Raw genomic sequence first — 27478 nt, 5'->3', positions numbered from 1 at the left:
GTGCTACCTCAGCGTATAAACCCAGATCATGACCTTCCTCGTTGAGCTTTAGCAAAGCAGAACTTCCTCAAACCTCTCTTGGCTCCAGACCAATAAAATCTTTACCTGGCAAATAATTAGAATGTTCAGCTCGGTGGTACTTTCTGTCTTTGCTCCCCAGCGTTCTCTCAAGAGGGCTTAGAACACACTCTTAAATTTCTATAAACTGTATAAATAAAGAAAGCATTTACCCTGAGAAGTTTTTCTATCTTGTTCAGCAATGTAGGTATAAGATGAGACTGTAAATTTCCAAGTTCTGTAGTCCAGGCAGCATAGGCCGGTAAAAATACTTGATGTGTTGCACTAACTACTCTTTCTGAGGGATCACCCAAGGCTGAGAGCAGCAATTCAAAACCCTGCCAAAATGAAACAGGTAAAATTTAGATTTTTCAAAGAATAAATTAAAAAAAAAAAAAACACCTTAATAAAAAGCAATGAAGTATATACACTGTAGTACATTTAGAGAACACTTTAAGCAAGAAAGAAAGCCATCCATAACCCTATCCTTCCCATTTTCTTTAAAGAGAATGTCATGTATCCACTGAAGTGGAAACCAAACAGAAATGGTGGTAAACATGCCACGCTTTTTGCCAATTTCTTGCCACAAAACCATGGGAGATACTATCAATGAATCACAGCGCTCTTTCTTTTGAATCGAAGTAAAACCAGGTGGCTAACTGCAATGGGTGAACACTGGCATGCCTAGCAGCTAGCTCTACTATAAATTATTGGGTAGCTGAATCAGAGATTTGGAATATTAAATTGTTTGGAATTTTATAATGAAGTAAATGGGGTTCATTGTGAAAAACATACCTGTTGGTATTTGTCTGGATCATCAATGTATCCCATAATGATGCCAAGGCTTTTGATCACAGCTTCTCTTACTAAATCTGCCTTATCTTCCATTAACATTTGTTGCAACATTGAGAGAACCAAGGAGCTACGGATTTCTTTCTGAAAGTAAACGAACACATGTTTTTACTATTTATTTTATACTAGGCAGAAAAGTATAGAAAATAATACAACCAGACACCCACACATTCAAAAATCCAGATGAAATATACATTAATTTTTGCTAACTTTCCTTTAAGTCTTCATTTTCCAAAGACATCAAACATTACAGATACAGCTTAAGTTTCACTCTCCTCCATCACTCTCCTCCACCCTTCCTCTCTAAAGATAACATTTACCCTGAATTTGGTATCAATTGTCTCCCAATACATACTGCAACTCTTTCAAACCCTACAGCTCAAACCCTACAGCACATAGTAACATAGCAGCAAGCACTTCTGGAAAATTGACAAAGTCAACCCTCTGCTATAAACCAACAATGAGTCTTCTACCGCTCCCTGTTTACCTCAGAGAAGAGCTCTCAGAGTTATAAGAACAGGAGGGTTACAAACACTGCTCTGGTTAATCAAACCATTCGCTGGGGTAGAAGTGTTGCAAACATTATAAAATCCTGGTGTTCCTATTTTTTTGAAGAACTGAGAAAAACACTTCAAACAGGATGATACAATATGGGAGTAAACTTAGACTTCAAAGGGAACTGCGCTGCTATTCTCAGATGCAATTATTTAATATAATGGCAACCACTGTTGTGTCTTAATTTCACACAGTTCTTTTTTGTTAAAGAATGTTTCAGCCTAATTAATGGCTGAAAGTAAAATAAAGAGCTATTGCTATGCAAATTCTTCCCCTTTCTTCCCTTCTTCGCACCATTGTAATTTGATCAATTTATAAAATTCTTCAAACCCAAACTTGTTTACATATAATGGTTAGAATAAAATAAGGATAGAAGATGACCATTTTCATAAATTCACAGTGTGATTTTAGTATTCAGGGCAAGATCTGCAGTCATTTTTTTCTTTTTAAGTTTTTTAATGTTTATTTCTGAGAGAGAGACAAGAGACACAGTATGAGCAGGGAAGGGGCAGAGACAGATGGAGACACAAAATTCGAAGCAGGCTCCAGGCTCCGAGCTGTCAGCACAGAGCCCGACGCGGGGCTCGAACTCATGAACCGTGAGATCATAACCTGAGCCGAAGTCAGATGCCCAACCGACCGAGCCACCCAGGTGCCCCTGCAGTCATTTTTAAAGGACCTAGTTTTTAGGGGCTCCTGGGTGGCTCACTCGGTTGAGCGTCCGACTTCAGCTCAGGTCATGATCTCACAGCTCGTGAGTTTGAGCCCCGCGTCGGGCTCTGTGCTGACAGCTCGGAACCGGGAGCCTGTTTCGGATTCTGTGTCTCCCTCTCTCTCTGCCCCTAACCCACTCACATTTTGTCTCTGTCTCTCTGAAAAATAAATAAACATTAAAAAAAATTTTTTAATGACCTACTTTTTGCTTTGACTTCTTAGAAACAAAAATATATATAATTTTAGCACATTTTGGGCACATTTAGGTTGGTGAATATGTCTTTTAGTACAGCCCTGTTTACTTATCCTTTATGACAAAAACTGCCCCCAAACTGCCTGGAAGATCTTCAGATGGCTTCTTGGTTGGTATCAGCATGGGCAACAGGACAGAAGTTAAGTAAACTTCAGCCGGGTATTTGCTTCACATTGATCTGGACTGAGGTCAGCTGTGGCAGTTAGATTCAGTATGCCACAGGGAACCCACAGGACAAATCAGGAGGCATTACTCCATGTAAGCCATGACCACGCGTATTCTACTGTGGTCAACTGCAGGGAGGTATAAGGCAAGTGAGATCCATGGAGGAAACAGTAAGTCTATTATTAATCCTGCTTAACATTCTGGTATCAGGGGCAGCGCAGAACAGCTTTTTTAGCCCCTTTGTGTTTGTGATGTTCTTCATCTGTCTTGGAACAGTAAATAAAAGCATGTGCAAACCTACTCATGTAATCTGTCTATATGATTTATCACAACAACAAGATACTGGTTTTCTCCTATAATATAGGAGAGTATTAAAAAAGATTTCACCATAGCCCGATCCCGGTAAAGGTATGGTAAAATAGGAACTCCAATGTACTGATGACGGGAGTATAAATCTGTGCTATCTTGGTTCAGGGCAATTTAACACTGTCAAAAATGCAAAGGCTGAAAGAGGCAAAATGTGGCGGTATTAACAGTATGAAAAATTAAAAAAAATACACAGATACCTACACAAGAACCTCTCAATAGTGTTCACCGTCAGGGATTAAGAACATTGTATATAGTATGATTATTTTGGGGTGAGAAAAATTCAAATATAAAAATGCAAACTGTTACACGCTTAGATTTTTATTTTCTGTAAGAACTGATTAAAAACGATCAACGGTGGGGGCGCCTACGTGGTTCAGACAGTTCAGTGGCCAACTTTTGATTTCAGCTCAGGTTATGATGCCAGGGTCGTGGGATGAGCACGGAGCCTACTTAAGATTCTCTCTGCCTGTCCCTCTGCCTCTCTTAAAAGGAAAAAAAGTTTTTAAGAAAAACTGACAGTTCTTACAGGAAGGTGAGGTGCCAATGCTCCACAGGATTCTGCTACAAGTAGACGTCTTTCCGGGTATTTGTGGTTAATCTAGAGTAAAAAATAAATAAATCAAACATGAACAACAGAACCTCCTTTCTTCCAACAGAGAATTACTTTTCACAATAAATCCTGTTAAGAATGCAATAAAGCTGCTTTTTTTTCCACTTCTGGGGATCCCTGTGTGGCTATCACTGGATCAGGAATAAGGGATTCAGAGAGAGCCTAAAAAATGAGGTCACAAGGGTTATCTGTTAAAGAAAAAAGGATAAAGCAAAGATGAAAATGCGGCAAGGTGTCTAGAGATTGTGGGCTTGCCTACAGCTAGGCTTTCCTTAGGATGTCAGGAGCAATTTTCTCCAGCCCTAGAAACATTAGTTTATATTTAAATTTGAAAAATCCACCTTCTGAATATGACAGACATGGCTTATTAATAGGTGCCAGGAATAACTCATCAGTTCTCTTTTTCAACTGAGGGATTCGGAAGTCAGTCAATCAATGATTTAACCAGAACCCTTGACTAGTGATATGATTTTGTTTTTAAAGTAAGCAGACTTCAATCCACTCCTGTTTGTATATGTAAGATGATGGGGCTTTGCTGTGATGACTACACTGAACCATAACAAAAATAACAGAAAAATGACACATACTGGGTTTTGTTCCCATATGTCTTCTTCATAGAATATAAATCTTTCCTTGACTGGAAAAGAAGTATATCTGTTCTCATATTCCCATATGAAAAGGTGACATAATTCATTAATGTATTGGATGCCTAAAATTAAGAAAAGAAATTACATAGCAATCTACTGGGCAACAGATTGGAGGTAGTCGGCTAGATAGATCCCCGATATCCATGTTTATTCAGGTTATAGAAGAGGTGGTGGTAAAGATGTTTATAACTAATATCTGTAAATCAAATTTAATCTAGAAATAGTAACCCTGAAAGCAGAATGGTTTGGATGTCAAAGTACGCTGTACATAAACTTTCATTTTGCTTTTCTTTAGTCTAGCTCAGTGAGCCTTAAAATTCAATGTACATACAAAAATCAATTGTATTTCTTTGTATTGCAACCAATATTAAATTAAACTAAGAAAATTCTGTTTGCAATAGTTTCAGAAAGAATAAAATATTTAGGAATCAGTTGAACCGAAAAGTATAAAAATTATACTCTGAAAACCACAAAACATCACTGAAAGAAAATTTAAAGGAACTAAATAGATGGAAAGACATCCTAAATTCATGGTTTGGAAGGCTCACATTGTTAAGATGGCAATATTCTCCATACTGATCTACAGAGTCCTCATGAAAATTCCAGACGGCTTCTGGCAGAAACTAACAAATTCATCCTAAAATTCACATGGAAATTCAAGGGACCCAGAATAGCCAAAATAATCTTGGAAGTACGGGAACTAATAAGTTCAAAGGGTTGGAGTTTCTTTTTGGGGTGATAAAACTGTTCTAAAATCGATCGTAGCGATGGTTGCACAAGTCTGTGGGCACACTAAACACCACTGAAGTGTGCACTTTAAATGGGTGTAAGGTATCGGAGTATCTCAATAAAGCTCAACAGGAAGAAAAGGAAATAGAAAAAACTGTTAAATACTATATGTACATATAAATAATGGTACAGAATTGTAAATGCAAAGTTGTATATGTTGTTTCTAAGTTAATGTGACTTTCAATGATTACAGCCTCATCCTAAATTAGCATGCACTATAACCTACAGGGACATAAAGGACTGTCACAGACAGCAGGACTATATATAATGTTCATTTTACATATTTAATTTAGATCAAACTCTAATAAATTTTAAAGAAGAAAATGAATACTCAAAGAAATTAGGAATAGAATTCTAAAAGAGCATACACTTTACTGATATTCCAGAGACCAGTATTTTTAAAGCATAAGTGACTATGTTATTATAAATAAGGCCATGAAATTTGCCTTTATAAGAAATTCACCTTTTTTAAGGTGGATAAATAACCCGCTTAATGACTAAACATCAAGTCTAGAAAGTCAACGATCCTGAGTTCTACATAGGACTGGAATATTAAAATTCAATATAACCAAAAGTACTGTTAGTAGATAGTGAGTTGGATTATAAATACAAAAACTTCCCACACCAACAGTTTACATTTCATCTTCTGTATAGATCTGCAATATATACAAGTATATAATACATATATTACTTCTATTACCTACACACATGCACACACACACGCACACGCACGCACACCCACACCCACACCCACACACACCCAGCCTTCTTGCTCTCTCTTGAATTCACTGAGCACGCACCTGAGGGCTTTTGCATTTGCAGTAACTCACTGCATTCAGATCCTTGCCTAAACATCACTTTCTCAGGGATTCCTGCTCTGACCTCTTTCTAAAATAGCATTCTCCATCATTCTCTAACCCTTATCCTGCTTTATTTTTCTTCACAGTTTATAGTAATACAAGACACATCATTTATTTGTTTATTCTTATCTCCCCATGAAAAGGTCTCTGTCTTTTGTTTACCACTGTACCTGTCACTGGAACTAGTTCCTTAAGTATCTGTTGGAAGAATGAATAAAAGCAAGGCATCCCAGAGCGCTCTTAAGTGCTATGAAATCACTGTGCTGGACTACAGAAAAAGCAGCATAATTTAGATCCCACATAATTCCACTAATTCCTAGTGGCATTTAAAAAAGAAAATGTGAACATTATAACAAACTAGAGCATAACAGCTAGGAGAAAACGCCATACAGTTATTTACCTGTTCCCAGCACTGCGGTAAAAGTTCAGCTTCTACACGTGTTGGTCCAACATGGCGTGCAAACGCCACACAACCTGTCAGTATCATTTGCCTGAAAAATAATACAAATGAATAAAGACTTATACTTACATTAGAAAGCACAGCTAGGACTAAGGGTTCAAAAGAGTCAGCTCTGGTAGCTCAGTCAGTTAAGCACCCACACTCTTGATTTCGGCTCGGGTCATTATCTCATGGTTTGTGGGTTCGAGCCATGTGTTGGGCTCTGTGCTGACAGTGCGGAGCCTGCTTGGAATTCCCTCTCTCCCTCTCCCCTGCTGGCTCGCTCTCTTTCTCTCTTAAAAGTAAATAAACAATGGGGCGCCTGGGTGGCTCAGTCAGTTAAGTGTCCAACTCTTTGTTTTGGCTCAGGTCATGGTCTCATGGTTTCGTGAGTTCAAGCCCCACAATGGGCTCTGCACTGGCAGCACAGAGTCTGCTTGGGATTCTCTCTCTCTCCCTCTCTCTGCCCCTCCCCCACTTATGTTGTCTCAGTCTCAAAATAAACTTAAAATAAATAAACAAATATTAAAAAAAAAAAAGCCAGTGAATTACACCACACACAGTACTTTTGTACAATCAAATTAGACTTTTCTTACAATGGACTAGGTTGCCGCCAAGAGGATGAGTTCCTTAAGACTCGTTCTTCCAACAGTGGTAACACCATTTGTGAGATGTTGTGACGTTATCCTCTATTGGTGTGAAGTTGAATCTCATAACCTCCTAAATGAACTTCCCATCCATGCATTCTAAGATAGTATGTCTAATGCTTCAGCATCTAAGAACTTCAGTGTCTAGCCACTAAAACAATCAGCGATTATTCCCCCAGTATTTATTTCTTTTTTTTTAAATTTTTAGTGTTTATTTTTGAGAGAGAGGGACAGAGTTCAAGCGGGGAAGAGGCAGAGAGAGAAGGAGACACAGAATCCGAAGCAGGCTCCAGGCTCTGAGCCTTCAGCACAGAGCCCGATGCGGGGCTCGAACCCACAAACTGTGAGATCATGACCTGAGCTGATGTCAGATGCTCAGGGGACTGAGCCACCCAAGTGCTCCTATTCTCCCAGTATTTCTATAATTCAAAACTAGGGTATCATATTAGTAAAATGGTATTTCTTTTTTTTTTAATTTTTTATTAAGTTTGTTTATTTATTTTGAGAGAGAGAGAGCACAAGCAGGGGAGGGACAGAGAGAGGGAGAGATAGAATCCCATGCAGACTCTGCACCATCAGCACAGAGCCTGATGTGGGGCTCAAACTCACTAACTGTGAGATCATGACCTGGGCCAAGATCAAGAGTCAGATACTCAACCGACTGTGACACCCAGGCACCCCCAGTAAAACGCTATTTCTTACATTTTTAAAAGTTAATTTAGTTATTTTGACAGAGAGAAGGCATGTGCGAGTGGGGGAGTCAGAAGGAGAGGGAGAGACAATCCCAAGCAGGCTCTGGGCTGTCAGCGTGCAGCCCAACATGGGGCGTGATCTCACAAGAGATCATGACGTGAGCCGAAATCAAGAGTCAGACGCTTAACCAGTTGAGTCCCCATAAGCTGATATTTGCACCAGTAAAATGGTATTTCTAACATCAGAATTTTATACCCAAGGTAACTGCAGTAGGCAGCTTCTGACATGGTTCCCAATGATGTCCACCTCCCAATATTCATGCTGTTGTAGACTGGACCTAATGACCTGCTTCCAGTGAACAGAATAATGGCTGAAGTGATGGGATGTCTTTTCAGAGATTAGGTTACAAAAGTCTGTGATATCCAGCATTGGACTCTTTCCACTGCCTTCTCAGCTGGCATGCTTTGATAAAGTATGTAGCCATGCTGGAGAGGCCCATGCGGCAAGGAACTGAAGGAAATTCTGGCCAAAAGCTGGTGAGAAACTGAGGCCCTCAGTTCAAAAACCCATGAGAAACTGAATCTTGCTAATGACCAACTATGTGAATAAGCTCAGAAGCAAATCCTTCCAAGTTGAGCCTTGACAGGACCAGCCCAGGCAACATGTGGATTACAGCCTTATTAGAGACCCGGAAGCAAGGACCCAGACTGACTCACACAAACTACAATATAAAAAATCAGTGTTATTTTAATTTGCAGACAACATGATACTCTATGTAGAAAACCTGAAAGACTCCACCAAAAAATTGCTAGAATACATGAATTCAGCAAAGTGACAGGATATAAAATCAACATGCAGAATTCTGCTGCATTTCTATACACCAATAATGGAGTAGCAGAAAAAGAAATCAAGGAATCGACCCCATTTGCAATTGCACCAAAAACAGTAAGATATCTAGGAATAAACCTAACCAAAGAGGTAAAAGATTCATGCTCCGAAAACTATAGACACTTGTGAAAGAAATTGAAGAGGACACAAAGAAATGGAAAAACATTCCACGCTCATGGATTGGAAGAACAAACATTGTTAAAATATCTATACTACCCAAAGCAATCCCTATCAAAACACCACCAGCATTTTTCGCAGAGCTAGCACAAACAATCCTAAAATTTGTATGGAACCACAAAAGACTCCGAATAGCCAAAGCAACCCTGAAAAAGGAAACCAAAGCTGGAGGCATCATGATTCCAGATTTCAAGCTACATTACAAGCTGTAGTCATTAAGACAGTATGATACTGGTACAAAAACAGACATATAGATCGATGGAACAGAATACAGAACCCAGAAATGGACCCACAACTATATAGTCAACTCATCTTTAACAAAGCAGGAAGGAATATCCAATGGAAAAGAGACAGTCTCTTCAACAAATGGTGCTGGGAAAACTGAATGGCGACATGCAGAAGAATGAAACTGGACCACTTTCTTACACCATACACAAAAATAAATTCGAAATGGATGAAGATCTAAACGTGAGACAAGAAACCATCAAAATCCTAGAGCAGAACACAGGCAGCAACTTCTTTGATCTTGGCCAGAGCAACTTCTTACTAGATAAGTCACCAAAGGCAAGGGACACGAAAGCAAACATGAACTACTGGGACTTCATCAAGATAAAAAGCTTCTGCACAGTAAAGGAAACAATCAACAAAACTAAAAGGCAGCCTAAGGAATGGGAGAAGAGATTTGTAAATGACATATCTGATAAAGCGTCAATATCTAAAATCTATAAAGAAACTTACCAAACTCAACACCCAAAAAAACAAATAAGCCAGTTAAGAAATGGGCAGAAGATGGGACGCCTGGGTGACTCAGTCGGTTAAGTGTCCAACTTTGGCACAGGTCATGATCTCAGGGCTCGTGAGCCCGAATCGGGCTCTGTGCTGACAGCATGGAGCCTGGAACCTGCTTCAGATTCTGTGTCCCTCTCTTGCTGTGTCCGTCCCCCATTCATGCTCTGTCTCTGTCTCTCTCTGTCTCAAGAATAAATAAACATTAAAAAGAAAAAAAGAAAAAAAAAAAAAGAAATGGGCGGAAGACATGGATAGACACTTTTCCAAAGAAGACATCCAGATGGCTAACAGACACGTGAAAAGATGCTCAACATCGCTCATCATCTGGGAAATACAAGTCAAAACCACAATGAGATACCATCTCACACTTGTCAGAATGGCTAAAATTAGGGGCTCCTGGGTGGTTCAACTGGTTAAGCACCTGACTCTTGATTTTGGCTCAGGCCATGATCTCATGGTTCTTGAGTTCGAGCCGTGCATTAGGCACTGTACTGTCAGTGCAGCACTGTCTGCCTCTCCCCTGCTCGGGCTCTCTCTCTCTCTCTCTCAAAAATAAACATCAAAAAAAATTAGTGATATCTTTGTGCTTAAAAAAAAAAAGTGGCTAAAATTAACAACATAAGAAACAATAGTTGGCAAGGATGTGGAGAAAGGGGAACCCTCTTGCACTGTTGGTAGGAATGCAAAATGGTGCAGCCACTCAAGAGAACAGTATGGCGGTTCCTCAAAAAACTAAAATTAGAACTACCCTATGATCCAGCCATTACACTATTAGGTATTTACCTAAAAGACACAAAAATACAGATTCGAAGGGGCACATGGACTCCAATGTTTGTATCAGCATTATCAACGATAGATAAACTATGGAGAGAGCCCAAATTTCCACTGACTGCTGAATGGATAAAGATGTGGTGTGTACACACAGACACACACACACACACGATGGAATTTTACTCAGCCATCAAAAAGAATGAAATCTTGCCATTTGCAATGATATGGATGGAGCTAATATGTATTATGCTAAGTGAAATAACCAAATTAGAGAAAGATAATACCATACAATTTCACTCATATATGGAATTTAAGAAACAAAACAGATGAAAGTATGGGAAGGCAACGAAAAAAAGAGAAGGAAACAAACCACAAGAGACTCTTAATGAAAGAGAACAAACTATGGGTTGACAGAGGGAGGTGGCTGGAAATGGTTAGATGGGTGATGGGTATTAAGGAGGGCACTTGTGATGAGCACTGGGTGTTGTATGTAAGTGATGAATCACTGAATTCTACCCCTAAAACCAATATCGCACTGTATGTCAACTAAAATTTAAATTAAAAAAAAAAAAAAAAAAGTCTTTCACTTTGTGCACCTGAGAGCTCTTACGGACCCCCCCCCCCCCCCCCCAGGATACTTGGACCACACTTTGAGAATCACTTTGTTAGAGCAAACCTTTCTGTCTCTAGAAATAAGAATATCCTGTTTGCTTTGTATGTCCTTTGAACTTGGGTGCTCAGGCTTCAGAAATCAACTAATCACCAGCAATGTTGTTACCACAAAGCTGATGTAATGAGGAAGAAAACACCACCAAGATATCAATAATCGATTAAAGTTTTTTCGTTTTGGTTTTGGCTTCATAGTTATGAACAAACAAATCCTCTGCTATAAGAAATTTATTTTGGAAAGTTTTGAGCCTTAGAAAGATTCAAAATTAAAGTTAATAGTATATATGCTTCATGATTTGATTTTTGTATCTTCAATTATGCCTAGTGATTAAATTTCATATTGACTGTGAAAAAAAATGAGTGTTATTTTGAACCACATTCTTTTGGTGTAATCTGTCACAGAACAGTATATATTTAACCAATATAATAACTTCATTTGAATTGATAGATTTGAAAGTTATAAGAGTTTAGAATTTTAAATATATTTTTTCACTCTTCAGAATGAAGTTCCATTTTAAATGACTTTAAAATGCAGAACTGTAATAAAATAAAATGAAATAAAATAAAACAAAACAAAATAAAATAAAATAAGATTTTTTCCATTTTTGGTTATCTAGTTCAAAATAGTAAAACCTGATGGAAAAATAAGTATGTTTTCTTTTTAATTTTTTTTAAGATTTATTTATTTTTGAGAGAGAGAGAGTGAGAGTGGGAGGGAGGAAGGGAGGGGCACAGAGAGAGGGGGTAGAGGATCCAAAGCAGCCTCTGAGCTGATAGCAGAGAGCCCGATGTGGGGCTTGAACCCATGAACCGTAAGATCATGACCTGAGCCGAAGTCTGACACTTAACCGCCTGAGTCACCCAGGTGCCCCTTCAATAGATGTTTTAAAGTAGCCAACTTCAAGAAAAAGCAAATTAGAATGTTTATTCACATTAATTATAGAAACGGCACTTGAAGCCCAAGCAATGCTCACTATTTCGCAATATAAGTCAACTTAAACTGAATAGTAACTTTAAATTTCAATTTAATTTAGCCAGATTAACTATAACTATTCTCTCAGGTTGAGGAGAATAATGACAAAGTACATCTGGACAACAACGAGGAAAACGTTGAGCCAGTATATCTTCAGTGTATATTACAGCTTCTTCTCACTTACCACAATCTTGTATTTTTATCTATCTGATTCCCCTTTATATTTATATTATCATCTCCCATGCCTATTTCTCAATTCTTCCTTTGCTTTTCTATTTCCTACTTTGGGAAGGCAAATAACACGAATAAAAGAAAAATGGAGAAAGAAATTCCCAAGGTTTACGGACAGCTTTTTAGCTGCCTGTTCCCCAGTGAAAATTTCTTAATATCTGAATATTGTTTTTTCCCCACTAGTGTCTTAAAAGAATGAGAAGGCACGTATATTGGCTTCATAAATGTTTGACTCTTTTAGTAAACGAACTTAGGTGAAATGTAGGCATTACAAACACTTGCATGAAACCCTCGTGCGAAATGACTTTAAATCATGAGCCACCATCTACATAGTAACGATATATCAACTTATTGAAAAAATGTTAGGCCCCTGAAGGCAAACTTCTTAGCCAGCAAAGTTAATTCGAAAAAGTATAACAGTTTTGAAATACAGATTGAAAACAGAAAAGGTCAGATAGCCTATCGATTATTAACAGCATTGGAAACAGGCTCCCGTAATGGTAAAAATAAATGTTCTCACTTGTACTAAATCGCAGGACAGGGATTATTTGACTAGTATTTGATGCAGGTAGGAATATGGTGGCAATTATGGTTGTTAGCAAAGAACTGGCAAAAAGCACCATTATTAAGCATAAAATGAAATTCTTCTTAGGAGACAAAGAAGCCTGAGACTTATTAAGTCAGGAAAAGTAGCAAGTGATTATATGACAAATACATTATGCTAACTTAAACATTCTGCTTTGTTAATTTGTTACTCACATTATACACGGTAAGTCGACTGATCAGTCTATTTCAGTAAATACTTTTATATCTGTAAGGTAAAAAATTTAAGCGTGGGCACGAGTGCTGAATTCCTGACCTAGCTCAACCTGATGTAAGGCCAATAGGTACTTTTGGCCACCAGGTGGCAGCTATTAGCTTTCCATGCAGAGTATGAAAACAGCCTAGAGATCCGAGGTTTCTGCCTTGCAAATTTAAAAATAACAATGTAATAAATGGTATTTAATTATTAAGTTGTCAAGATAGGGAAGAGTATTTTTCAAGGAGAAAAAACATTAATTTTCTTAGCACCATCAAACTATCCTTAGAAAATTTTTAGTTTGCAATGAATAGTACTTAATACAGTGATTTAATTTCCCTTCTTTTTCTTTCTTTTTTTAAAAAATTTTTAATGTTTATTTATTTCTGAGAGAGAGAGAGACAGAGTACGAGTGAGGGAGGAGCAGAGAGAGGGAGACTTAGAATCCCAAGCAGGCTCCAGGCTCTGAGCTGTCAGCACAGAACCCGATGTGGGGCTTGAACCCATGAACCATGAGATCATGACCTGGGCCAAAGTCAGATGCTTATTAACCTACTGAGCCACCCAGGCGCCCCAAATTTCCCTTCTTTCTATTGGACTAGCATGTGAGGACTGCTGGTGTAGATTCATCTTGACTGGATCCTGAAAGGACATGTTCTCCACTTGCTCAGGTATATTTTGGTAAGAACAGGAAAGAGATATATACTCATAATGTTTTAAAATCTATATGACTATTTTTATTCTCAGAGTTGAGAGATACCTTGTATTTAAAATGTTGAGCTTTTACCCCCCCCCCAAACCAAGAGCACACTGTACACACTGTATGTTAGCCAGTTTGACAATAAATTGTATTAAAAAAAAAAATAAAGACTTTGACTAGAATAGCAGACCAATTTTTGGAAAAGTGTTATACAGATTTTTACTGTTTATAAACATGGACTAGACCTAGGTCTTCCAAAATATGTTTAGGTCTTTTATAATATTTGTAAGGTTTTAAAATATTTAACATCATTTGTAAGATTTATTCCTTGGAATCTTACCCTTTTTTCATGCTAATATAAATGGATATGGTTGGACCTTGAGGACATTAAGCTAAGTGAGAAAATCAGACAAAGATGTATACTGTAAGACATCATTTATATGAGGAATTTTAGAAAGCTGAACTTGTAAAAAGAGAGTAAAATGGTAGTTACCGGGACTTGGGTGTGGAGGAATTGGGGATATGCTGTTTAAGGATACAAACTTGGAACTAATAGGTAAATAAATGCTGGAAATATAGTGCACAGCACAGTGATTATAGTCATTAATATTGTATCATAAACTTCAAAGTTGATAAGAAGCTAGATCTTAATTGTTCTCCCTACAAAGAGATAATAATTATATGACATGATAGGGGTATCAGATAACACTTTGATGGTAATCATATTGCAATATATAAATGTATCAAATCAATCTACTGTATACCTTAAACTTACACAATGTTATATATTAATTATATCTCAATAAAAATAAGAAAAATTAAAATAAAATAAAAAAATAAAATTTTGAGCTTTAAGGTTAAGCATCTGACTTTGACTCAGGTCATGATCTCATGGTTCATGGGTTGGAGTCCCAAGTCAGGCTCTGCTCTGATAGTACAGAGCCTGCTTGGGAGTCTCTCTCGATCTCTCTCTCTCTCTCTCTCTTTCTGCCACTCACGCACTCACACTTTCTCTCTCTCTCAAACTAAATAAACTTAAAAATATATATATAAAATTTTGAGCTTTACTTGTTTTATGATTTTCCAACATTCTCAGATGAGGTAAAAAGTGACAGTCAGTAAAACAAGTATTGAATATGTAAAGTCACCTACCTAATCGTAAAGTGCAATACTATTGTTTTGCAAAAGTGTAGGCAAAACTTTTTCATTAAGACAGAAAATTATAACAGAAAAACATTTCAAACGCCCATATTTTACCATCCAGTGCTTAGTCAAACCTATTGACCCACAAGGATGTTCTGTTCACGTTCACACCTGCAGAGCTTCACTTAAAAGGTCCACCTTTATTGAAAGATTTTATTCTCTAAGGTAGACATCATTATCACTTGATCGCAACCTATTCCCTGTTCTTCTGGGAAGTCACCTTGATGTGGGTCCCTTTACCACCCTCAGACAGAACTAATTTCTCCAATCAGGTATCAAGAGTTGTGAGCACTCGAGTCACGACAAACAAACAAAAAATACTACACCCCTCTAGCCACATAGTAATTGGTTTACAGACAGCCCAATGATGCGGAAATTCATATATTAAATATTTTAGTTTTTTGTGGAGCCTGTTAAGAAGCTGTGATCTATGTAATTCATCCGCGGGAAAAAGGGGGAATATTTAGGAGTTCTTAGAAATCACAAGTGAAAGATAAAGGCAAAGAAATATTTGAATTAGAAGTTTAAAGGTAACTAATATAAAAGTGTACAAATTTAACGTGAGTAACTGGAATAACAAGAACGAAGGCACTGCAGAACTCTGTGAATGAGGCCAGTGTTTCCTCTGTTTGTTAAAATAAACACCGGGACAGAAAGAAGGCATTTAGATTAAAATGCTAATCTTGGTGCCACATTAGTGACGTGAATCAATCAACGTGATATTTATTTCCCAAAGAAGTAGTCATACCTACCTCTGCTCATCATCTGGCCTCTTGATCAAATTGAAAAGTATATGGAGAAGCTGATCTCTTTCTTTAGGCTCAGGATGTAGGCATGCTGTACACAATATGAGGGGAATCAACTCCTAAAGAAATATGAAGGTGGAAAAAGTCAAAGTAAAAATGCGTTGCAGAATATGCTCTTCTTCCCCCAGGGTATTCTTAAATGGACATTTAAAATGAAATAAATCACAACATACAAAAGAGCAAATTCTAACTCTGTAACATTGGTAATTCAAGAGAAAACACTGAAACATGTATTTATGTGGTGGTTGCAGAAAGGTGTGAATCACAATGTGATAAATAACATTACTGAAGATTCAACTAACCTTATTTTCTTATCCAGTCCTTCCCAATCGTCTACTAGTTTTTGGACTATAGAACACTATAAGCTGGCACAGGAATTTTATTTTTGAAGGTGTTTTTAAACAAAAACTTGCAGAAGCTAGCTATCTTTTAAAGCTTGGAAAGGTAACAGAAAATCAAGACAACTCATCCCACTTCCGCAAGTACAGTATCATCTGTTTTTATTAAGATTACATATAAGTAGTAATTCTGTACCTTCTCACTTAACCCTATGGCTCATTAAAAAGAAGACCATTTCCATAAGTGTTCGATGCTCTCAGCACTGCTACAGAGTATCAGCAGACATGGTTTATGTTCAAATGGAGATTTTTAGTAATATCGTACTTGTTGCACATTCAACGTGCAGAGGTGAATTCAATATTTTGTAGGAAAGTAATAACAAAAGTTTATTTCTCTCTTCCAAAGAAATACTTAAACCAAATTTATTTCACATTTTAATTAAAGTAAGACAAAATTCTAATATCTATGAAAAAGATATTAATGTTTTTCATTTTGGAATGGATTTTCAAATCTAATGAGAATAAAAGTCCAGAAGTGATACTTTCAGGAAAAAACTTTCTAAATTATGAAAATAATATTTTATCGTTACTTTTCAGTAATATATTAAAGACGTAACTATGATGTAATAAGAACAGAATGATTACAACCCCACCATTTCTTTTTCCCATCTATCTTCCTACCCACCAAAAAGTGCTAGTAGATTAAAACAGGAACTCACTGCTATGTAATAACGCGTGATACCCTGCAGAAAAGTCTACACTGTAGGGCAAGTATCTTCCTGTTTTGAAGATGCTTCCTTAGAAATGGACGATGCCATTTTTTAGAGGAGCTGAGACTGAAACTTAAAGGAATGACTTGAAGTTCCTTTCTACTATTTCTAAAGTCTTTACGTATTATCTTAAAATTATAATTACCTGGTATAAATCTTAAATTGAAAGTACGAAGATACAGAGGAGAGCTAAGAATACATCTGAGAAGTAAAAAGGAATTTGAAACGTTTATTCAGTCATCTTTCTATTCGGGCACCTCTGTAGGTTTTGCATTAGTGAGCAAATGAAAAGGACAAGAAACAAAAAGTAATGAGGGAAAATGATTTTGTACTAGGAATGGAAGGCAAAGTATAGATATGGATCCTGTATTGTTCAGTAATGTTTTCACCAAAGACTCAATATGATGCTTGATGGATTAGTCTTGACTTTACAGAAACTGAACAATCTTTTATGAAATACTAGAGTAGGAGACCATTAATCTCAAGGACTCTCCTAATCCTTAGAGGATTCCGTTTAGACTGCTAAGAGCCAACGATCCTCCTGAGAGTACTAAGACACTGCATCATCAGCATATCCCACTGAGAGAAGAACCTTAAAGATGAAAAAGCAGTTATTCTAGAAGGCACTAACAAGGAGAAATTATTTTAATGTGTGAAAATCAAGAAAAGCCCCAAATATTTTATTTGTATTTTCCCTCATGTCAGATTCTTCTTTCCCAAGTTTTCTTGCTTTCTCCTCAATGTTCTTCTTGGCTTTCCATTATCTCTACATATATACTTTTCCATAATCTTCCTCCATTCTCTTTCTATTGTACCACTCTTTAAAGATACAGTGATGAAACACAGGTAATATATTTGCTGTAATTACAACTATATATATATACATACTGTTTAAAATATAATTATTTAGCTTCTTTATCTCAAAAACAAGCATAGCAAAATAATTGTTCAACTATTCTTTGTGCCTTACATTTCCCCCCCTTTTTTTTTACATCATGAATCTTAGTGATCCTTAATCAGAGAGGAAGTTTATGTCCTACTATAAAGAATCTTTTAACTGAAATATGGCTATAGATGCGCCAAACTGAAAACCTAATGACAAATCACAAACCTCTCTGACTTTTAGTTTCTACAAGTAAAACATACAAAAATTAAGATTAGGGTAGAAATGGAAAATACTTCATATACATTAATTCCCTTATCTATTGCTTATGGAATTGTTAAGTTTTCCTTCTGAGATCAAAGTTGGCCTCAAAAAGTCTTAATACAGGACTTACCAAAGCACTTCTCAAGACAGCAGCTATTACCAACCAATTCACACATGGGAGGAAAACCTTTGTCATTTCTTGTACCCTCAAGACTCTCAAATTCTATGAATTTAGGGCTCTGAAGGAAAATACTTTTCCCTTTTCTGAATCACAGTAATATGTTATGTTGCTATTTGCTTTTATTTCTTGCTGACAAAATTAACCACATATAGGAAGTCACTGCCTAACATTTTTGGATGATATTCTATGCCAAGGAGAATTAGGTACATCTTGGCACAATAATGGCTAAAACAGTTATGTATAAAGTAGGCCAGTCTCTTCCTCTTTTAGAAATACACAGCTGAGAAGAGGCCCAGTAAGTGATGGTAGAAAAAAGAGGAAAGAGGAGTTTGTTTCTCATAGAATCAAGGATTTTAATTGTTAAGTTATGACTGGCTCCAAATATCTTAATTCCTCTATCATTCATTTATTTACTCACAAGTTCTATTTGTACCACTCTTGAAATAATGAATTCTGTATGTATTTGCTGTTCTATGTTCACATTTATTTACTGTGAATTCATCTTTTTCAAGCTTCTGAAGTATTGATACATCCACATCAGAATTTATTAAATCTGCTTTACCATTTGAACATTATTCATAAATTTATAGATTTGAATCAATATTCTCTCTTTGGTATCATCTTTCCAGTTGAAGAAGTCTAGTGTTTTGAAAACACTAATTCTTGAATAAAACATTTAAAAATTGGTAGCTGAATCTCCTTCAGAGGAAAAGGTGACAGTGGTTCAAAAATGTCTTTAAATGACTGCATATTAAAAAATGTATTGAGAATAAGAGAGAAATGTTAGACATCATATCTAAAACTTAAGAATTTTGTACATTAAAAGATCCTTAAGCAAATTAGACTTAAGATTGCATGTTGATGAAAAATAATAACCATGGTGAGAAAACACCTATGGCTTTGGTAACATATCCAAAAGGTAATGCATCTCCCTACACACAAAAATTTACTGTGTCCACATTTCTTTTTGTGTGTGTGTGTGTGTGTGTCCACATTTCAAGGCAACAGAAATCTTAAATATTTTATTTAAAACATGTTTTAGCAACTGATAGTACTCAGTAAATGTGTATTGAAGTGAAATATAAAACAGATGTCCTACAGATCACTAGAGAGGGAATCATTGCAGTAATCCTTTTGCAGAAGGCATTCCAATACTTTATTATCATTTTGGAAAAGAGATTTCTAAGGCCTTTAGAACTCATTAATCTAAAAGGCTTAGTAATTTACATTTTACTCAAGTAAATAACTTTTGCAATTTTAATAACAAAGCTGGTTCTCTCTATATGAAGGATCATCCACCCCTCAAACTCTCAGGTTGCCAATAGACTTTTGTACAGAATTAAATAAGAAAGGCCTATACCATTTTAATCCTCCTTTCAGTTCTTAAGTAAAACAAAATAACTTTTAATGGTAATAAATCACTTTAGAGATAGAAATGTCTTTAGAGAATTTTACATTTGATTTTATGAATATTTTTACTTAACCTTAGTCTTTTAAAGATTAGTGCCTTTAGACTACAAAAATGGGGATGGGGTAAAAAAGGAGTTAAAACAATGTGAATGATTAGATGTTGGGTGGGGGAATGAAGGCAAATTTTAACATTAAAAAAAGCATGGAAATGTTGATAAGATAATGACTTCAAGATCTGAAAGAATTCTAAAACAGAAAAGGAAGCATTACATTTAGATCAGATGCCAATGAGGAAATGTTTGAGTGCTTCCTGTCAAGAAGAAAAAAATCTACAGTTCTAGAAAGGTAATACATTAATCCAGTAAATTATAGTTCGCTGTTTGTCCTTACTCTTTCATTACAATTATTTCTTAGGGGTGCCTGGATGGCTCAGTCGGTTGAGCGTGACTTTGGCTCAGGTCATGGGTCATGATCTCGTGGTCCGTGGGTTTGAGCCCTGCATCAGGCTCTGTGCTGACAGCTCAGAGCCTGGGGCCTGCTTCAAGTTCTGTGTCTCCCTCTCTCTCTGCCCCTCCCCTGCTTGCGCTCTCTCAAAAATAAAAAACATTAAAAAAAATTATTTCCTATAACTCAAGCTTCATTTAAAACTTTTGGGTAGTTGTTATTTTAAAATTTTCCATCTAGTCTTTTGCCTAGAAATTAAGCAATACCAAATTACAATTTAAATTCAAGTTATGATAAGTGTACACCTTTTGATTTAGATTTTCAGCTTAAACTTGTCGAGATGTTGACAGTAATAGAGTTAGAAAGAAAGAAAACAAGAAAGCAAGAAAGCAAGAGGGGCGCCTGGCCGGCTCAGTTGGTAGAGCATGTGACTGACTCTTGGTCTTGGGGTCATGAGTTCAAGCCCCATGTTGGGCATACAGCTTACTTTAAAAAAAGAAATAAAAAGGAAGAAGGAAAGAATATTACAAAGACTCACACAAGAAAAAAAAAACACGAAAAACAAGATTACTCACCTCTGGAAAAGTTCTATACTTCAAAGGCTGCTAAAATACCTATTCTTAGAATTATTACAATTCCTGAGGCTCAACCTTCAGGAAGCCTACGTAAAATATTTGAATGACTTTAAAACTCTGATACTGCTAAAGAGTATGTGATTTACTTCCAAAATTAACACATCCATACACATACACATTAAATAGGTAAAGAAGATGGACCAAGCTTACCACTTCACCATACTATTTTACTATTCTTATTGACTATTCTATTGCATAACTCTTGCAGGGGTTCAAAACAAGTCTCTCCAAAATGTGTCACTTTGACTATTTTGAGCTAAAGCCAATCAAAATCCAGCAGCCCCAAGAAAAACTTTACCTCTCTCTTAAACTACCAAAAAGAATTTAGATAGGGGGCCTGGCCAGAAAGAGCTATCACCAAGAGATAGCTATTTTATTTGAATGACTCATCTGTATGGAGGAGAAACATCTAATCACCAAACATCTGTTCTTTTCTTATTGTCCTGTGAATCACCCTCCTCCTCTTTCTTACCCCATTCCTTCGCTCAAGATGGAAACTGAATTGCCCAGCTTGTCCTTGGGTCTTATGTTGCTATGGGACCCCCATACAACTGTGAATTTATTTTTCTCCTACGAATCTGACCTATGTTAAACTGATTACTAGACTAGCCAAAGAACTAGAAGGGTACAAGTGAAACCTTTTCCTCTTCAACACTCTCATTCAGTTATAATTACCTGGGCTTAGTTAAAAACATAGGTAAAAAATTCACCAGGGAGCAAACGTGAATGCCAATATAAAAGAGCAAAATTTGGTTTCTCGTAAGATCAGATACTTTAGAGATACTAACTATATTTAAAACTTTTAGATAATTGGTTCTCTCCTTTGTCTCTTTTTTTTTTCCAGCTTTAATGAGATTTATTTTATGTATCATAAAAATTCAAGTGTACATTCAGTGGTTTTTAGTATATTCAGAGTTGTGCAACCATCACCAATCTAATTTTGGAACAATTTCAACCTCAAAAAAAAGGCTTGGACTCATTCCCCATTTCCACTTGCCCATCCCCATTCCAGGCCCAGACTTCTTTGCTTTTCCGAGTCAGCTAGCTGAACGGCACATATTTCCTTGGCATAGAATGAAAATAAAAGTTAAATTTAGATGTATTATTTAAGAATGCTGTTAGAAGTAATCTTTTATGAAATCCTATTTTTAAATTACAGAATTTCCCCTTCAAATGCATTTGAAGCAGAGCTTGTGAAGAATCAACTTCTTTAGCTTATTTACTAAATACATATATTTATTCTACAATTTGGTTTGAAAGATTCAAGTTCTTCAATGAACCCATTAAAATGAATTACTATATAAGCTACAAAAAGAAAATTTGCTCATGATTTCTTTTCCTTCCCAAATCAATAGAACATGTTCGTAGGGGTACCTGGGTGGCTCAGTCAATCGTCTAACTCGATCTTGGCTCAGGTCATGATTTCATGGTTGGTGAGTTTGACCCCCACATTGGGCTCCACATGGAGCCTGCTTGGGATTTCTCTCTCTCCCTCTCTCTCTGCTCCTCCCCTGCTTGCACTCTCTCTCTCTCAAGATAAAAAAAATAAACATAAGTTGGTGAAAAAAAAAAAAAGATTATCATTACTTAACAGCATATAGGAGGAAAATTTTTTTTTTACTTTTTATTACTTCTGAAATTGGGATGTACCTTACAATGGAGAAGATGTCATAATTTAATTGGAATTCTTTCTTAAAGGTACTTAATTATTACAATTAATGGCATCTTAGACTTGAAATATGGTATGTTAAATTTAGAAAAATGCTATCATTGTGACCAAAAGATTGAGTGAGGGTGTTTACTTATCTTTTAAAAAACAAATAACACTAACATCTATATTCACTGTACTTTCCACTTTTATTAAATATAAAAGTTTAATTTATTAGATAGCTTTAATTAACCTTTATGTCACCCCCCTTTAAAACAACGGGTCATAAAATCAATTGAATGGATCAAAAAGAGCATTGTTTTTCTTTTTTATTATTTATTTAGCTATACTCTTTATTAATTAAAAATATTTATAAAATCATGTTTGATATTGATTATCTTCTATTTTAATGTTTTATATTTCATAAAGGTAAGGCTTGATTTGTCAAACTTTAATTTTTTTATTTTTTTAATTTTTAATTTTTTAAATTTTTTTCCAAACTTTCATTTTAATTATATCTGTAATTATATACTGGCACATCAGGTAAAATGCCTCTCTTACTGAGAGTGTGGCCAATAATATCTGAAAAAACACTAATTTAAAACATGTTTAAAAAACTATTATAAAAAGGGACGCCTGGGTGGCTCAGTCAGTTGAGAGTCAGATTCTTGATTTTGGCTCAGGTCATGATCCCAGGGTCATGGCATCATTCCCTGTGTTGGGCTCTGCAATGAGCCTGGAGCCTGCTTAAGATTCTCTCTCTCCCTCTGTCCCTCTCTCTCACTTGTGCTCTCTCTCTATAATTTTTTTTTAAATTAAAGAAAATAAAAAATAAATGAGACTATAGAACAACTAGATATTATGCAGCCTTAAGAATGAGAAAGTTCTTTATGTACTGACATAGAAAGAAACAAAAATATGTTATATGGAAAAAAAAAGCAAAGTAAAGAATAGTGCATAGAGTGTAGTACCATCTGTGTGAGTCATGGAAGAAAGATCATATATTTGAGTTTGCTTACACACACAAAGTATCTCTGAAAAAATACAATGCAACTCTAAAATAATATTTGGAGACCTTAATATCTCAGTTTCAATAATGGATAAACCACTAGATAGAAGATCAGTAAGGAAATCAAGGACCTGAACACTATAAAATAATTAAACCTAATCGACAGATACGGAACACTCAACCTGACAACAGCAAAATATATATTTTTCTCAAGTATGGAACATTCTCAAGGACAGACCAGATGTTAGGCCAGACAATTCTCATAAATGTTAAAACCGCAGACCAAAGTATCTTATGAATTTAGATGCAAAAATGTGAAAAAAATGTGCAAAAATGTACAAAAAAATACTAAATCCAACAACATTATTAAAAGAATTATACATTATGACGAAGTGCGATCTACCCCGGAATGCAAGGGTGGTTCAACACATGAAAAATCAAGAACATATTATATTACATCAAGAGAATGAAGGGATAAAAATCATCATCTCAATGCAGAAAAAGTATTGACAAAATTCAATACCCTTTTTTGATAAGAATATTGCAAACTAGGAACAGAAGAAAATATTCTTAATATGATAAAGGGCATTTATGAAAAACCCACAGCCAGTATCATACTCCATGGTGAAAGACTAAAAGTTTTCCCCATAAAATCAGGAAGAAGACAAAAATATTTGCTTTCTCAAAACACCTCTATTCACCATTGTACGATAAGTCCTAGCCAGAGCAATTAAGCAGAGGAAGAAATAAAAGCCATCAAAATTGGAAAGGACAAAGCAAAACTCTATTTGCAGATAATGTTATTCTAGATAAAGAAAATCACATAGAATCCACCAAAACCTACTAGAACTAATAAACTAATTCAGGAAAGTTGTAAGGTATGAAATCACCACCGAAATATCATTTCTGTTTCTATAAATGAGCAACGAACAATCTGAAAGGAAATTAAGGGAAAAATTCCATTTATAATACCGTCCAAAACAATGAAACATCTAGGAACAAGTTAAACAAGGAGGTGAAAGACTTGTACACAGAAAATGAGAAAATATTGCTGAAAGCAATTAAAGACATAGATAAATAAAAAGAATTCCATGTTCATGAATTAGAAGAATTACTGCTGTTAGAATAGGAGTACTCTCTAAAGTGATCTATAAATTCAGTGCAATCCCTATCAAAATTCCAATGACCTTTACTGCAGAAATGAAAGGGGAGTATCAAATTCCTATGGAACTGCAAGGGGCTTAGTACAAAGCTACAGTAATCAAAATAGTGTGGCTGGTACAGGCATAGAGATAAGCATAAAAGACCAAAAGAATTGGTCTCACAGAACTGAGAGTCTAGAAATAAATCCAAACATCTGCAGACAAATGATTTTTGACAATGATGCCATAACTATTCAGTGGGGAAACATTTCAACAAATCGTGCTGGGACAACTGGATAATCACACGAAAAGAATAAAACTGGATCCCTGCCTCACTCCATATATAAATACAAAATGGATTAATGACCTAAATCTAAGACCTAAAGCTATAAAACTATTAGAAGGAAGCACAGGGATAAATAAATCTTCCTGACCTCTGACTTGTCAATAGATTCTTAAATTTGATACCAAAAACACAAGCAACAAAAGAAAAAATAAATAAATCAGACTTAATAAAAATGAAAAACATTTGTCCACCAAAGGACATTATCAAAAATGTGAAAAGACAACCTACCAAATGGAAGGAAATACTGCAAATCATATAAAAGGGTTTAATATCCAGAATTGTTCTTACTCCTATGACTCAAAAGCAAAGACAAACAACCCAATTAAAAAATGGGCAAAAGACTTAATAAAATATACTAGAAACTAATAATATTTATTGCACGTGAGATGGTGGCTCAGGGAGAGGGGAAGAGTTTTTGTTGTTTATCCTCTTACATTTAAAAAGATGTTAAACCTGGTGAATGTATTACTTAATCAAAACCTTAAATCCTCTTTCTAATTAAGCAGCTAGGATATTATTATGACCAATCAGTTTACTGAAGGACGTTTTAATTGTATTTGCATACCAACAAAAAGGCTTATACTGATAAGAGATTATATAAAAACTTGAGAAATAAGAAAAATCAAAATATCCTTTAATCACAAGACCTTTTTAAAAATATATATTTAAGGAATTAAGATGAAATATTAAATAAAAATAATCTAATATCAAAGGATGAAATGAAATAAAAGTTTTGTCCTTTCATGCCCTGGGATTGGTTTCAAGCCAAACCAAAATAAACTTCATTATTTACCAATTTAATTTCAAGAAAATACAACTTTTGATACTTTTGAAAATGGTAAATTTTCTGATAGAATAACGTACAAATAAACAGATCAACGATCACTTCTTCATGAAATTATAAGTATATATTTTTTAAATACAAAAACTAAGGTCAGCCAGAAAAGTAAACATCATACCACAAACAAAATATGTATGTATAAATACATATGCTTAACATATATATTTATATATAATGTATCTGATTACTGATGATGCAAATTCATAAATACTTCATGCAGTACAATCAGATTTTAGTGGTAGAGTCTTTTATGATAAAAAAAGGGGAAATTAAAATAAAAAAGGCTTAAACTGCATCTCATAACAATTAGGCTTCTGTGATATTTTAAAGATTATATTAAGGAAATATAGTAAAAGGGATGCAAACATTAATGCATTGCATTGATTATGTTACAAGCTAAAAAAGGAAAAGAAGCTCAAACACCATTCTGCCAGGCAGAACTGCAAAACAATCTGAAATTGGACACTGATCCTTCAAGATACAGAAAATTTTCCACATGTATTAATATCTCACCACTATTTTTATATATTAGGTAAAATAAAACCACCAGTAAGAAAGCAGTCTTTTAAATCTTTTTTTTAAATCCAAAACACCTATAGGAATAAACATTTTTAATATAAGTTTTACATGTAAGTCTCTACATGTAAGTCTTCTTGAGGATCAGTACAAATTTCTTGTGCTAAACAAATAATTAAGAATAAGCTTTATATGGTTTGCCAATGCATTGTGTACCTATCATACTGTAGGTCCCATGGATTATGATTGAAATCAGTGGTAAATATTAAGAAGATGATAGAAGAAACTTACAGGATACATTCTAAAATATTCTTAACCCGTTTTTTTATTTTAAAAAATGCTGTGAACTGGAAGTCGATTTCATAAACTGAATTATTCAAGTAAATTATTAAACTTGATTACAAAGAAATCATCCACTGGCATTTAAATTAGATAACAGTAACTTTTTATTAGTCTTTTCTTGGTTAAATAGAACTCTAAAGATAACTCTCTACAGTGTGGCTCACAACAAAGGCTAAGTGTGCTAAAATATATTGGCTACTATAGTTTGGATATTTTAAGCATGTGTCAATAACAAGTTAGCTACAAGAAAAACAAAAGAAGGTACTTTCAAAAGTTACTGTAGTCAATGCTATAACTATCCTATCATCATAAGACAAGTATAATTATTGACAAATATAATAAAACTATTTAGGAAAAAAGTTACATTATTAGTCCCAGTTAATTTTCAACACACAGGGTCTATTTTTGTAGACATATTAAGCATATCGTGTCGAGAGCAGAGATCAAATAAATTAGTTAAAAAACGGACAGTATTCATGGCACATAAATGGACCTACAGTAATAGTTAGTGCTGCAGAAGCTAATGATGCTTTAAGCAAAATTGGGAAAACATGAGTACCATGCAGTTTTACCGAACTCACCTGACAGAGGTGTAAAACCATTCTCTAGGAGCAGAGATGCATGCACAAAAGTAAGAATATGATTGCAAGTAATAGACTTTAACAAAATAAAAATATAACACTAAACTTCAAAATGACGAAAAATGGACAACACGATGAGATTACTGGGATGAAAACACTTTTATGTGTCTCACCTCTCTCTTTGCCAACAGCACATTAGGAACAATGTGTGGCAGGCAGCGTCCCAGCATTAACATGACACTTTTCTCACTGTCTGCAATCCGAGACACCTAGAAAAACCAAAGAATTAATAAATGATGACAGTATTTATTATGATGACAGTGTAGAACTTCCATGTGTGATGGTACCTGAAGTTCATGCTTTAGACCCTGCCACCTCTGCTCCAAATACACATCCAAAATTCCAACTTATGATGGCAATGATAATAACAAGAACATCACCATCGTCAACAATAACTGTGTTCCCAAACAGG

The 27478-nt window shown here is 35.4% G+C and overlaps 1 protein-coding gene across 9 annotated transcripts in view; it reads right to left on the bottom strand.

The window, feature by feature from the left end:
• RELCH (RAB11 binding and LisH domain, coiled-coil and HEAT repeat containing) overlaps positions 1-27478 on the bottom strand; it is a 114162-nt gene that overhangs the window by 45840 nt on the left and 40844 nt on the right. For 6 of the 9 annotated variants that reach the window (XM_053902798.1, XM_019463850.2, XM_019463845.2 and 3 more), the window contains 7 exons: positions 27180-27275; positions 27007-27030; positions 15603-15715; positions 6272-6362; positions 3492-3563; positions 853-993; positions 231-395 (listed from right to left, as the gene is read on the bottom strand). In XM_053902798.1, the coding sequence (XP_053758773.1) occupies positions 231-395; positions 853-993; positions 3492-3563; positions 6272-6362; positions 15603-15715; positions 27007-27030; positions 27180-27275 (702 nt within the window). The remainder of the gene's footprint in view (positions 1-230; positions 396-852; positions 994-3491; positions 3564-6271; positions 6363-15602; positions 15716-27006; positions 27031-27179; positions 27276-27478) is intronic. The other 3 variants (XM_019463848.2, XM_019463849.2, XM_019463852.2) reach the window with 1 other exon arrangement.

Source organism: Panthera pardus, unplaced genomic scaffold (genome assembly GCF_024362965.1).
Source record: "Panthera pardus isolate Hobbes unplaced genomic scaffold, ASM2436296v1 HiC_scaffold_15, whole genome shotgun sequence".
NCBI classification, from domain to species: domain Eukaryota; kingdom Metazoa; phylum Chordata; class Mammalia; order Carnivora; family Felidae; genus Panthera; species Panthera pardus.
The sequence above is the reverse complement of the archived record's forward strand: the minus strand, read 5'-3'. Positions and strand labels throughout refer to the sequence as shown.